Source organism: Panulirus ornatus, chromosome 56 (genome assembly GCF_036320965.1).
Source record: "Panulirus ornatus isolate Po-2019 chromosome 56, ASM3632096v1, whole genome shotgun sequence".
Classification (NCBI taxonomy): domain Eukaryota; kingdom Metazoa; phylum Arthropoda; class Malacostraca; order Decapoda; family Palinuridae; genus Panulirus; species Panulirus ornatus.
In genome coordinates this window covers 12,445,348-12,459,040 of record NC_092279.1, presented here as the reverse complement: position 1 = coordinate 12,459,040, position 13,693 = coordinate 12,445,348, and the positions used below count along the sequence as shown (strand labels likewise).

At 42.5% G+C, this 13,693-nt stretch overlaps 1 protein-coding gene across 6 annotated transcripts in view; it reads left to right on the top strand.

The window, feature by feature from the left end:
- LOC139765896 (N-acetylated-alpha-linked acidic dipeptidase 2-like) overlaps positions 1-13,693 on the top strand; it is a 119,633-nt gene that overhangs the window by 46,854 nt on the left and 59,086 nt on the right. For all 6 annotated transcript variants that reach the window (XM_071693832.1, XM_071693828.1, XM_071693831.1 and 3 more), the window contains exons 9-11: positions 647-782; positions 12,547-12,677; positions 12,927-13,189. In XM_071693832.1, coding sequence (XP_071549933.1) covers positions 647-782; positions 12,547-12,677; positions 12,927-13,189 — 530 coding nt within the window. The remainder of the gene's footprint in view (positions 1-646; positions 783-12,546; positions 12,678-12,926; positions 13,190-13,693) is intronic.

Here is a 13,693-nt window from a genome sequence, read left to right as displayed (position 1 = left end):
AATAATTTTTCATTTCAGTTGAACATCCACACATGAATGATACATCAAAATAGGTTGCATAAAACATGAACCAGCGCACAGGAATGGATCTGGTGCTGGCCTCACCACCCAAATTAGTAATATAATCAAAAGATAAATGTATGATTCTTTGCAGTGACCTGAACACAGATTGTTGTCCAGAACATTCGGACATTGAACATTACATAGAAAAAATGTATCTGAGAAACTTGTTCCTTTGAGAACTCAGAAAACCTTAAGAATGTCAAAACTGCAAATCCAAGTAAGTGAACACGGTCTACAAGATATTGTGCCCAAACATCATTGCACTCTAGAATAATGATAGTTTTAAAGTTTTCCTCGTGTGAACCATTTGTGTGCCAGGTAAATGTTATTTCACTCATCCTCATGACGTTTCTCATGTCATCTATGCACCTTTGACTTCAAATATCCAAATTTTTCACTTCAGCTTTAATCTCCTATATATTTCCAATGTTTCTCATATCTTAATTCTCATTTAATCTCACATCTTTCATGTCTCTAGCATATCTCTTACACCATCCTTACATCTCTCATTCCATCCCTTTTCATTTACTGCATTTATATTTGTGCCGCATTCCATCATGACTCCACTCCCTCTCTATTCCAGATCGCTTTGTGTTTGTGGGAAACCACTATGATGCTTGGACCTATGGTGGCATTGATCCTTCTTCAGCTACTGCAACACACCTAGAACTTGCTAGGATCTTTGGACAGATGTATAAGGACAGATGGAGACCCAGAAGGTCAGGCAGCAAACTTACTGGTCTTGGGAAGGAATCAAGGGTAATGTAGAAGGATGAGAGATTGAAGGAGGCAGGGTTACAGGTCATGAGAGAATGTCAGAGGCAATGCAGGAAGGATCTGGTTGCACGAACATCAAAACAAATGTTTGTAGGCAATGGAGGATGAGCTTGAGGTCAAAGGAGAGGGTAAAAGGTCACTGGAAAAGTTGAGGGCTAAGACAAGAGGTACATATCACTGGAATGGTCAGAGTAGAGTCAGAGGTCAAAAAGGAGGGCTGGAGAACACATGGAAGCATTAAACTTTGGTGAAGGAGAAAAGAGTGATGGTTGGTTCTTTTGGGCTTAAGGCATATCAACTGCAGGGGTGTGTGGTTATGGCCATCAGCACCAAGTTATATCCACCAGATGAAAAATCATTGACACTGCCTTTACATGTAAAGGATGATTTTGAGACCACATACTTTATCACTTTGCAGATAAGATAAACCATATTAAAGAAAGAGAATTAGAAACACATACATTCATTTTTTTTCATACTATTCGCTATTTCCCACGTTAGTGAGGTAGCATTAAGAACAGAGGACTGAGCCTTTGAGGAAACGTCTTTACTTGGCCCCCTTCTCTGTTCCTTCTTTTGAAAAATTGAAAATGAGAGGGGAGGATTTCCAGCCCCCTGCTCCCTCCCCTTTTAGTCGCCTTCTATGACACGCAGGGATTACGTGGGAAGTATTCTTTCTCCCCTATCCCCAGGAATAACATACATTCATACAGAGGCTTTTTTTTCTTCAAAAGATGATATGCATAGTAAACCATGGAAAGGTCTATGGGGCCTTGATGTGCACAGGGGTCTGTGGTTTTGGTGCACTGCACATGACCGCTGGCGGGGTGGCAGCAGGAATGGACGAAGGCAGCATGTATCAATATGTACATGTGTATATATGTATATGTCTGTGTTTATATATGTATGTATACATAGAAATGTATAGGTGTGTATATGTGTGTGTGTGGGCGTTTATGTATATACATGTGTATGTGGGTGGGTTGGGCCATTCTTTCATCTGTTTCCTTGCGCTACCTTGCTAATGCAGGAGTAAGCATCAAAGTATAATGAAATAGATAAATTTATTTATTTATTTATTTATTTTGCTTTGTCGCTGTCTCCCGCGTTTGCGAGGTAGCGCAAGGAAACAGATGAAAGAAATGGCCCAACCCACCCCCATACACATGTATATACATACACGTCCACACACGCAAATATACATACCCATACATCTCAATGTACACATATATATACACACACAGACACATACATATATACACATGCACACAATTCACACTGTCTGCCTTTATTCATTCCCATCACCACCTCGCCACACATGGAATAACATCCCCCTCCCCCTCATGTGTGCGAGGTAGCGCTAGGAAAAGACAACAAAGGCCCCATTCGTTCACATTCAGTCTCTAGCTGTCATGCAATAAAGCCCAAAACCACAGCTCCCTTTCCACATCCAGGCCCCACACAACTTTCCATGGTTTACCCCAGACGCTTCACATGCCCTGATTCAATCCATTGACAGCACGTCGACCCCGGTATACCACATCGATCCAATTCACTCTATTCCTTGCCCGCCTTTCACCCTCCTGCATGTTCAGGCCCCGATCACTCAAAATCTTTTTCACTCCATCTTTCCACCTCCAATTTGGTCTCCCACTTCTCCTCGTTCCCTCCACCTCCGACACATATATCCTCTTGGTCAATCTTTCCTCTCTCATTCTCTCCATGTGCCCAAACCATTTCAGAACACCCTCTTCTGCTCTCTCAACCATGCTCTTTTTATTTCCACACATCTCTCTTACCCTTACATTACTTACTCGATCAAACCACCTCACACCACATATTGTCCTCAAACATCTCATTTCCTCGACATCCACCCTCCTGCGCACAACTCTGTCCACAGCCCACACCTCGCAACCATACAACATTGTTGGAACCACTATTCCTTCAAACATAGCCATTTTTGCTATCCGAGATAATGTTCTCGACTTCCACACATTCATCAAGGCTTCCAGGATTTTCGCCCCCTCCCCCACCTTATGATTCACTTCCGCTTCCATGGTTCCATCTGCTGCCAGATCCACTCCCAGATATCTAAAACACTTTACTTCCTCCAGTTTTTCTCCATTCAAACTTACCTCCCAATTGACTTGACCCTCAACCCTACTGTACCTAAATAAGTAAATAAATATATATATATATATATATATATATATATATATATATATATATATATATATATATATATAGAGGGGATGGGAGCGGGGGGCCAGAAATCCTCCCCTCCTTGTATTTTTTTAACTTTCTAAAATGGGAAACAGAAGAAGGAGTCACGCGGGGAGTGCTCATCCTCCTCGAAGGCTCAGATTGGGGTGCCTAAATGTGTGTGGATGTAACCAAGATGTGAAAAAAGGAGAGATAGGTAGTATGTTTGAGGAAAGGAAGCTGGATGTTTTGGCTCTGAGTGAAATGAAGCTCAAGGGTAAAGGGGAAGAGTAGTTTGGGAATGTCTTGGGAGTAAAGTCAGGGGTTAGTGAGAGGACAAGAGCAAGGGAAGGAGTAGCAGTACTCCTGAAACAGGAGTTGTGGAAGTATGTGATAGAATGTAAGAAAGTAAATTCTCGATTGATATGGGTAAAACTGAAAGTTGATGAAGAGAGGTGGGTGATTGTTGGTGCATATGCACCTGGGCATGAGAAGAAAGATCAAGAGAGGCAAGTGTTTTGGGAGCAGCTGAATGAGTGTGTTAGTGGTTTTGATGCACGAGACCGGGTCATAGTGATGGGTGATTTGAATGCAAAGGTGAGTAATGTGGCAGTTGAGGGAATAATTGGTATACATGGGGTGTTCAGTGTTGTAAATGGAAATGGTGAAGAGCTTGTAGATTTATGTGCTGAAAAAGGACTGATGATTGGGAATACCTGGTTTAAAAAGCGAGATATACATAAGTATACTTATGTAAGTAGGAGAGATGGCCAGAGAGCGTTATTGGATTACGTGTTAATTGACAGGCGTGCGAAAGAGAGACTTTTGGATGTTAATGTGCTGAGAGGTGCAACTGGAGGGATGTCTGATCATTATCTTGTGGAGGCTAAGGTGAAGATTTGTATGGGTTTTCAGAAAAGAAGAGTGAATGTTGGGGTGAAGAGGGTGGTGAGAGTAAGTGAGCTTGGGAAGGAGACTTGTGTGAGGAAGAACCAGGAGAGACTGAGTACAGAATGGAAAAAGGTGAGAACAATGGAAGTAAGGGGAGTGGGGGAGGAATGGGATGTATTTAGGGAATCAGTGATGGATTGCGCAAAAGATGCTTGTGGCATGAGAAGAGTGGGAGGTGGGTTGATTAGAAAGGGTAGTGAGTGGTGTGATGAAGAAGTAAGAGTATTAGTGAAAGAGAAGAGAGAAGCATTTGGACGATTTTTGCAGGGAAAAAATGAAATTGAGTGGGAGACGTATAAAAGAAAGAGACAGGAGGTCAAGAGAAAGGTGCAAGAGGTGAAAAAAAGGGCAAATGAGAGTTGGGGTGAGAGAGTATCATTAAATTTTAGGGAGAATAAAAAGATGTTCTGGAAGGAGGTAAATAAAGTGCGTAAGACAAGGGAGCAAATGGGAACTTCAGTGAAGGGCGCAAATGGGGAGGTGATAACAAGTAGTGGTGATGTGAGAAGGAGATGGAGTGAGTATTTTGAAGGTTTGTTGAATGTGTTTGATGATAGAGTGGCAGATATAGGGAGTTTTGGTCGAGGTGGTGTGCAAAGTGCAAGGGTTAGGGAAAATGAGTTGGTAAACAGAGAAGAGGTAGTAAAAGCTTTGCGGAAGATAAAAGCCGGCAAGGCAGCAGGTTTGGATGGTATTGCAAAGGAATTTATTGAAAAAGGGGGTGACTGTATTGTTGACTGGTTGGTAAGGTTATTTAATGTATGTATGACTCATGGTGAGGTGCCTGAGGATTGGCGGAATGCGTGCATAGTGCCATTGTACAAAGGCAAAGGGGATAAGAGTGAGTGCTCAAATTACAGAGGTATAAGTTTGTTGAGTATTCCTGGCAAATTATATGGGAGGGTATTGATTGAGAGGGTAAAGGCATGTACAGAGCATCAGATTGGGGAAGAGCAGTGTGGTTTCAGAAGTGGTAGAGGATGTGTGGATCAGGTGTTTGCTTTGAAGAATGTATGTGAGAAATACTTAGAAAAGCAAATGGATTTGTATGTAGCATTTATGGATCTGGAGAAGGCATATGATAGAGTTGATAGAGATGCTCTGTGGAAGGTATTAAGAATATATGGTGTGGGAGGCAAGTTGTTAGAAGCAGTGAAAAGTTTTTATCGAGGATGTAAGGCATGTGTACGTGTAGGAAGAGAGGAAAGTGATTGGTTCTCAGTGAATGTAGGTTTGCGGCAGAGGTGTGTGATGTCTCCATGGTTGTTTAATTTGTTTATGGATGGGGTTGTTAGGGAGGTGAATGCAAGAGTTTTGGAAAGAGGGGCAAGTATGAAGTCTGTTGGGGATGAGAGAGCTTGGGAAGTGAGTCAGTTGTTGTTCGCTGATGATACAGCGCTGGTGGCTGATTCATGTGAGAAACTGCAGAAGCTGGTGACTGAGTTTGGTAAAGTGTGTGAAAGAAGAAAGTTAAGAGTAAATGTGAATAAGAGCAAGGTTATTAGGTACAGTAGGGTTGAGGGTCAATTCAATTGGGAGGTGAGTTTTGAATGGAGAAAAACTGGAGAAAGTGAAGTGTTTTAGATATCTGGGAGTGGATCTGGCAGCGGATGGAACCATGGAAGCGGAAGTGGATCATAGGGTGGGGGAGGGGGCGAAAATTCTGGGAGCCTTGAAGAATGTGTGGAAGTCGAAAACATTATCTCGGAAAGCAAAAATGGGTATGTTTGAAGGAATAGTGGTTCCAACAATGTTGTATGGTTGCGAGGCGTGGACTATGGATAGAGTTGTGCGCAGGAGGATGGATGTGCTGGAAATGAGATGTTTGAGGACAATGTGTGGTGTGAGGTGGTTTGATCGAGTAAGTAACGTAAGGGTAAGAGAGATGTGTGGAAATAAAAAGAGCGTGGTTGAGAGAGCAGAAGAGGGTGTTTTGAAATGGTTTGGTCACATGGAGAGAATGAGTGAGGAAAGATTGACCAAGAGGATATACGTGTCGGAGGTGGAGGGAACGAGGAGAAGAGGGAGACCAAATTGGAGGTGGAAAGATGGAGTGAAAAAGATTTTGAGTGATCGGGGCCTGAACATGCAGGAGGGTGAAAGGAGGGCAAAGAATAGAGTGAATTGGAGCGATGTGGTATACCGGGGTTGACGTGCTGTCAGTGGATTGAATCAAGGCATGTGTATGGGGGTGGGTTGGGCCATTTCTTTCGTCTGTTTCCTTGCGCTACCTCGCAAACGCGGGAGACAGCGACAAAGCAAAAAAAAAATATATATATATATATATATATATATATATATATATATTATCCCTGGGGATAGGGGATTAAGAATACTTCCCACGTATTCACTGCATGTCGTAGAAGGCGACTAAAAGGGGAGGGACCTGGGGGCTGGAAATCCCCCCCTCTCGTTTTTTTTTAATTTTCCAAAAGAAGGAACAGAGGGGGCCAGGTGAGGATATTCCAAAAAAGGCCCAGTCCTCTGTTCTTAACGCTACCTCCCCAACGCGGGAAATGGCAAATAGTTTAAAAGAGAAAGAAAGAATATATATATATATATATATATTTTTTTTTTTTTATTTTGCTTTGTCGCTGTCTCCCGCGTTTGCGAGGTAGCGCAGGGAAACAGACGAAAGAAATGGCCCAACCCACCCCCATACACATGTATATACATACGTCCACACACGCAAATATACATACCTACACAGCTTTCCATGGTTTACCCCAGACGCTTCACATGCCTTGATTCAATCCACTGACAGCACGTCAACCCCCGGTATACCACATCGCTCCAATTCACTCTATTCCTTGCCCTCCTTTCACCCTCCTGCATGTTCAGGCCCCGATCACACAAAATCTTTTTCACTCCATCTTTCCACCTCCAATTTGGTCTCCCTCTTCTCCTCGTTCCCTCCACCTCCGACACGTATATCCTCTTGGTCAATCTTTCCTCACTCATTCTCTCCATGTGACCAAACCATTTCAAAACACCCTCTTCTGCTCTCTCAACCACGCTCTTTTTATTTCCACACATCTCTCTTACCCTTACGTTACTTACTCGATCAAACCACCTCACACCACACATTGTCCTCAAACATTTCATTTCCAGCACATCCATCCTCCTGCGCACAACTCTATCCATAGTCCACGCCTCACAACCATACAACTAGAGGGGACGGGAGCGGGGGGCCAGAAATCCTCCCCTCCTTGTATTTTTTAACTTTCTAAAATGGGAAACAGAAGATATATATATACATATATATATATATATATATATGGATTGAACCTGGGCATGTGAAGCATCTGGGTTAAACCATGGAAATTTCTGTGGGGCCTGGATGTGGAAAGGGAGCTGTGGTTTCGATGCATTATTACATGACAGCTAGAGACTGAGCGTTAACGAATGTGGCCTTTGTTGTCTTTTCCTAGCACTACCTCGCACACATGAGGGGGGAAGGGGATTGTTATTTCATATGTGGCGAGGTGGTGATGGGAATGAATAAAGGCAGACAGTATGAATTATGTACATGTGTATATATGTATATGTCTGTGGGTGTATATATATATATATATATGTTGAGATGTATAGGTATGTATATTTGCGTGTGTGGACGTGTATGTATATACATGTGTATGTGGGTGGGTTGGGCCATTCTTTCGTTGTTAACGCAGAAGACAGCGACAAAGCAAAATAAATAAATGAAATAACATACATATATATATATATATATATATATATATATATATATATATATATATATATATATATATATATATATTTTTTTTTTTTTTTATACTTTGTCGCTGTCTCCCGCGTTTGCGAGGTAGCGCAAGGAAACAGACGAAAGAAATGGCCCAACCCCCCCATACACATGTATATACATACGTCCACACACGCAAATATACATACCTACACAGCTTTCTATGGTTTACCCCAGACGCTTCACATGCCCTGATTCAATCCACCGACAGCACGTCAACCCCGGTATACCACATCGCTCCAATTCACTCTATTCCTTGCCCTCCTTTCACCCTCCTGCATGTTCAGGCCCCGATCACACAAAATCTTCTTCACTCCATCTTTCCACCTCCAATTTGGTCTCCCTCTTCTCCTCGTTCCCTCCACCTCCGACACATATATCCTCTTGGTCAATCTTTCCTCACTCATTCTCTCCATGTGCCCAAACCATTTCAAAACACCCTCTTCTGCTCTCTCAACCACGCTCTTTTTATTTCCACACATCTCTCTTACCCTTACGTTACTTACTCGATCAAACCACCTCACACCACACATTGTCCTCAAACATCTCATTTCCAGCACATCCATCCTCCTGCGCACCACTCTATCCATAGCCCACGCCTCGCAACCATACAACATTGTTGGAACCACTATTCCTTCAAACATACCCATTTTTGCTTTCCGAGATACTGTTCTCGACTTCCACACATTCTTCAAGGCTCCCAGAATTTTCGCCCCCTCCCCCACCCTATGATCCACTTCCGCTTCCATGGTTCCATCCGCTGACAGATCCACTCCCAGATATCTAAAACACTCACTTCCTCCAGTTTTTCTCCATTCAAACTCACCTCCCAATTGACTTGACCCTCAACCCTACTGTACCTAATAACCTTGCTCTTATTCACATTTACTCTTAACTTTCTTCTTCCACACACTTTACCAAACTCAGTCACCAGCTTCTGCAGTTTCTCACATGAATCAGCCACCAGCGCTGTATCATCAGCGAACAACAACTGACTCACTTCCCAAGCTCTCTCATCCCCAACAGACTTCATACTTACCCCTCTTTCCAGAACTCTTGCATTCACCTCCCTAACAACCCCATCCATAAACAAATTAAACAACCATGGAGACATCACATACCCCTGCCGCAAACCTACATTCACTGAGAACCAATCACTTTCCTCTCTTCCTACACGTACACATGCCTTACATCCTCGATAAAAACTTTTCACTGCTTCTAACAACTTGCCTCCCACACCATATATTCTTAATACCTTCCACAGAGCATCTCTATCAACTCTATCATATGCCTTCTCCAGATCCATAAATGCTACATACAAATCCATTTGCTTTTCTAAGTATTTCTCACATACATTCTTCAAAGCAAACACCTGATCCACACATCCTCTACCACTTCTGAAACCACACTGCTCTTCCCCAATCTGATGCTCTGTACATGCCTTCACCCTCTCAATCAATACCCTCCCATATAATTTACCAGGAATACTCAACAAACTTATACCTCTGTAATCTGAGCACTCACTCTTATTATATATATATATATATATATATATATATATATATATATATATATATATATATATATATATATATATATTGAAGAGTGTGTGGAAGTCGAGAACATTATCTCGGAAAGCAAAAATGGGTATGTTTGAAGGAATAGTGGTTCCAACAATGTTGTATGGTTGCGAGGCGTGGGCTATGGATAGAGTTGTGCGCAGGAGGGTAGATGTGCTGGAAATGAGATGTTTGAGGACAATGTGTGGTGTGAGGTGGTTTGATCGAGTAAGTAATGTAAGGGTAAGAGAGATGTGTGGAAATAAAAAGAGCGTGGTTGAGAGAGCAGAAGAGGGTGTTTTGAAATGGTTTGGGCACATGGAGAGAATGAGTGAGGAAAGATTGACCAAGACGATATATGTGTCAGAGGTGGAGGGAATGAGGAGAAGTGGGAGACCAAATTAGAGGTGGAAAGATGGAGTGAAAAAGATTTTGTGTGATCGGGGCCTGAACATGCAGGAGGGTGAAAGGAGGGCAAGGAATAGAGTGAATTGGATCGATGTGGTATAGCGGGGTTGACGTGCTGTCAGTGGATTGAATCAGGGCATGTGAAGCGTCTGGGGTAAACCATGGAAAGTTGTGTGGGGCCTGGATGTGGAAAGGGAGCTGTGGTTTCGGGCATTATTGCGTGGCAGCTAGAGAATGAGTGTGAACGAATGGGGCCTTTGTTGTCTTTTCCTAGTGCTACCTCGCACACATGAGGGGGGAGGGGGAAGGTATTCCATTTGTGGCGAGGTGGCGATGGGAGTGAATGGGGGCAGACAGTGTGAATTGTGTGCATGGGTATATATGTATGTGTCTGTGTATGTATATATATGTGTACATTGAGATGTTTAGGTATGTATATTTGCGTGTGTGGACGTGTGTGTGTATACACTGTGTATGGGGGTGGGTTGGGCCATTTCTTTCGTCTGTTCCCTTGCGCTACCTCGCAAACGCGGGAGACAGCGACAAAGCAAAATCAGTATAAATAAATATGTATATATTCAAACTTACCTCCCAATTGACTTGTCCCTCAACCCTGCTGTATCTGATAACCTTGCTCTTATTCACATTTACTCTCAGCTTTTTTCTTTCATACACTTTACCAGACTCAGTCACCAGCTTCTGCTGTTTCTCACATGAATCAGCCACCAGCGCTGTATCATCAGCAAGCAACAAGTGACTCACTTCCCAAGCTCTCATCCACAACAGACTGCATACTTGCCCCTCTTTCCAAAACTCTTGCATTCACCTCCCTAACAACCCCATCCATAAACAAATTAAACAACCATGGAGACATCACACACCCCTGTCGCAAACCTACATTCACTGAAAACCAATCACTTTTCTCTCTTCCTACATGTACACATGCCTTACATCCTCGATAAAAACTTTTCACTGCTTCTAACAATTTGCCTGCCACACCATATATTCTTAATACCTTCCACAGAGCATCTCTATCAACTCTATCATATGCCTTCTCCAGATCCATAAATGCTACATACAAATCCATTTGCTTTTCTAAGTATTTCTCACATACATTCTTCAAAGCAAACACCTGATCCACACATCCTCTACCACTTCTGTAACCACACTGCTCTTCCCCAATCTGATGCTCTGTACATGCCTTCACCCTCTCAATCAATACCCTCCCATATAATTTACCAGGAATACTCAACAAACTTATACCTCTGTCATTTGAGCACTCACTTTTATCCCCTTTGCCTTTGTACAGTAGCACTATGCAAGCATTCCGCCAATCCTCAGGCACCTCACCATGAGTCATACTTACATTGAATAACCTTACCAACCAGTCAACAATACAGTCACCCCCTTTTTTAATAAATTATACTGCAATACCATCCAAACCCGCTGCCTTGCTGGCTTTCATTGTCCGCAAAGCTTTTACTATCTCTTCTCTGTTTACCAAATCATTCTCGCTAACCCTCTCACTTTGCACACCACCTTGACCAAAACACCCTATAACTGCCACTGTATCATCAAACACATTCAACAAACCTTCAAAATACTCACCCCATCTCCTTCTCACATCACCACTTCTTGTTATCATCTCCCCAGTAGCCCTCTTCACTGAGGTTCCCATTTGTTCCCTTGTCTTATGCACTTTATTTACCTCCTTCCAGAACATCTTTTTATTCTCCCTAAAATTTAATGATACTCTCTCACCCCAACTCTCATTTGCCCTCTTTTTCACCTTTTGCACCTTTCTCTTGACCTCCTGCTTCTTTCTTTTATACATCTCCCAGTCATTTGCATTATTTCCCTGCAAAAATCATCCAAATGCCTGTATAGATATATATATTTAGATATATGTATATGTTTACATGTCACTACCACTATGTACCTGTTTCCTTTTTGTCTCGGTGAACTTCATCATTGTACAGTATTTTAAGAGGTGTAGGGATGGAGGAACAAGACAACTATATGAAATTAAGTAACATGTAAATGAGGATATATAGAAATACTTTCATAATACAAGAGTTGTGAATGATTGGACCTGACTGACTGTGGACTTGTTTTGTTTTTTCTCTGTTTAAGGCTCCAGTCAAGGAGAAAAGTCCACATCTTGGCCAGTCCTTTATTGAAATATAGAGAGATTTTTTAAATGGAAATAGAAAAGACTAGGGAAAGTATTTAAGAATTTTTGAGAAAGTGAAAAATCTGCCTTTTGAAATGTGCCAGGTCATAGTTATTAGGAAAAATATGAGAAGGTAGTAGTTCCAAAGCTTCAACATATAGGGAAAGAAGCAGTTGTCAAAATGGCCCACCATTGAGTTGCTGATGGCCACACAATAATCATGTGACACAGCAGCTAGCCATATATTGCATGGTCTAGCTAGTGGTGTTGGCACAAAAGCAGCCAGCTTTCAGGAGCAAAAACCAGTGATACCTATAGAAGAGGAAAGTGAACCAACACTATGGCACAAGGCATGAGAGTCAAGTTTGGAAGTTAATGCAAATAGCATACGTGAATTGAAGAAGTTGTGTGATAGTAGTGAGCGTTCAAGAGATGGTGCCCTATGAGTGTAAAATTCCCTCCCCATACAGTACAGAGGTTATTACAAATAAGTAATTGCATAACTGATGGAGGTGGAGAATCCCTTCGCTGTTGTATTTCACTCGTCATCAGATATAGTTGGTGTACTTGTTCATTTCCCTCACTTGGGATCGATCTTTGACCCTGAACTCTCATCGGAACTTTAACATTCTCCTATCTCTACCTAATAGGACTCTGGTGTTCTGCAGCTGGGCGGCAGAGGAACCAGGTCTCATTGGGTCAACTGAGTACACTGAGCAGTTCAGCTCCAGCCTTAAAGACCGAGCTGTAGTTTACCTTAATGTTGACCTTGTGATGAAAGGTAAGAATAGGGCTAGAGAGAGGGAGAGAGAGAGAGAGAGAGAGAGAGAGAGAGAGAGAGAGAGAGAGAGAGAGAGAGAGAGAGAGAGAGAGAGGAGGGGTGGGGATGATGGAGACTAAATAGCATTCAGCTTTGTGAGAAATACACCTTTCTTACATACTATGATAGAGGAACTTTCTGAGCATTGTATTTTAGGATTACCTATCTCAATGAGAACTGATGAATCTCTGCAACTCTCTCTTGTTGCAGGCAACTATTCCTTCATGGCAATGGGCGTGCCACTCCTGCACAATATCATCAGGAAAATGGCCAAGCTAGTGCCCAACCCAGACCAAGAGGAGGTCTCAGCAGGCCATAGCACCCTCTATGACACTTGGGTGAGCCGCTTCCCTGACAACTCATCTGGCATCTCTGTAGCTAAGGTTGAACCCATCGGCAGCAGCAGTGACTTTCGTGCCTTTATGTACAACCTGGGTATTCCCAGCATGGACATGTACTTCACTGTAGCTCCGGTATGTAGTGTTGCCTTGGTTTTAGGTGTGAATATGTGAGTAAATCCATCCAAATGCTAAGGCTAATGTCTATTCATCTTTTCACACACACACACACACACACACACACACACAGTATTAAGGGGACTAAGTTGCAGGAAAAGGCTAAAGGCTTTAGGTTTTCCAATCTTGGAAGAGAGAAGGATGAGGGGTGATGTGATCATGACTTTCAAATTTTTAGAACTGATTGGTCAAGATTATGTGGACAGTGAACAGTTCTTTGAGAAATGTAGGAATGGAGTAACCAGAGCCGCTTCCCCGACAATTCCTCTGGCATTGTCATGGCTAAGGTCAAAACCATTGGCAGCAGCAGTAACTTTCATGTCTTTATGTACAACCTGGGTATTCCTAGCATGGATATGTACTTCACTCTCTGGTACACAGTGTTGCCTTGGTTTTGGGTATGGATATGTGAGTAAATTCAGCCAAATGCTAAGGCTAATGTCTGCTCAGCTTTTCACACAC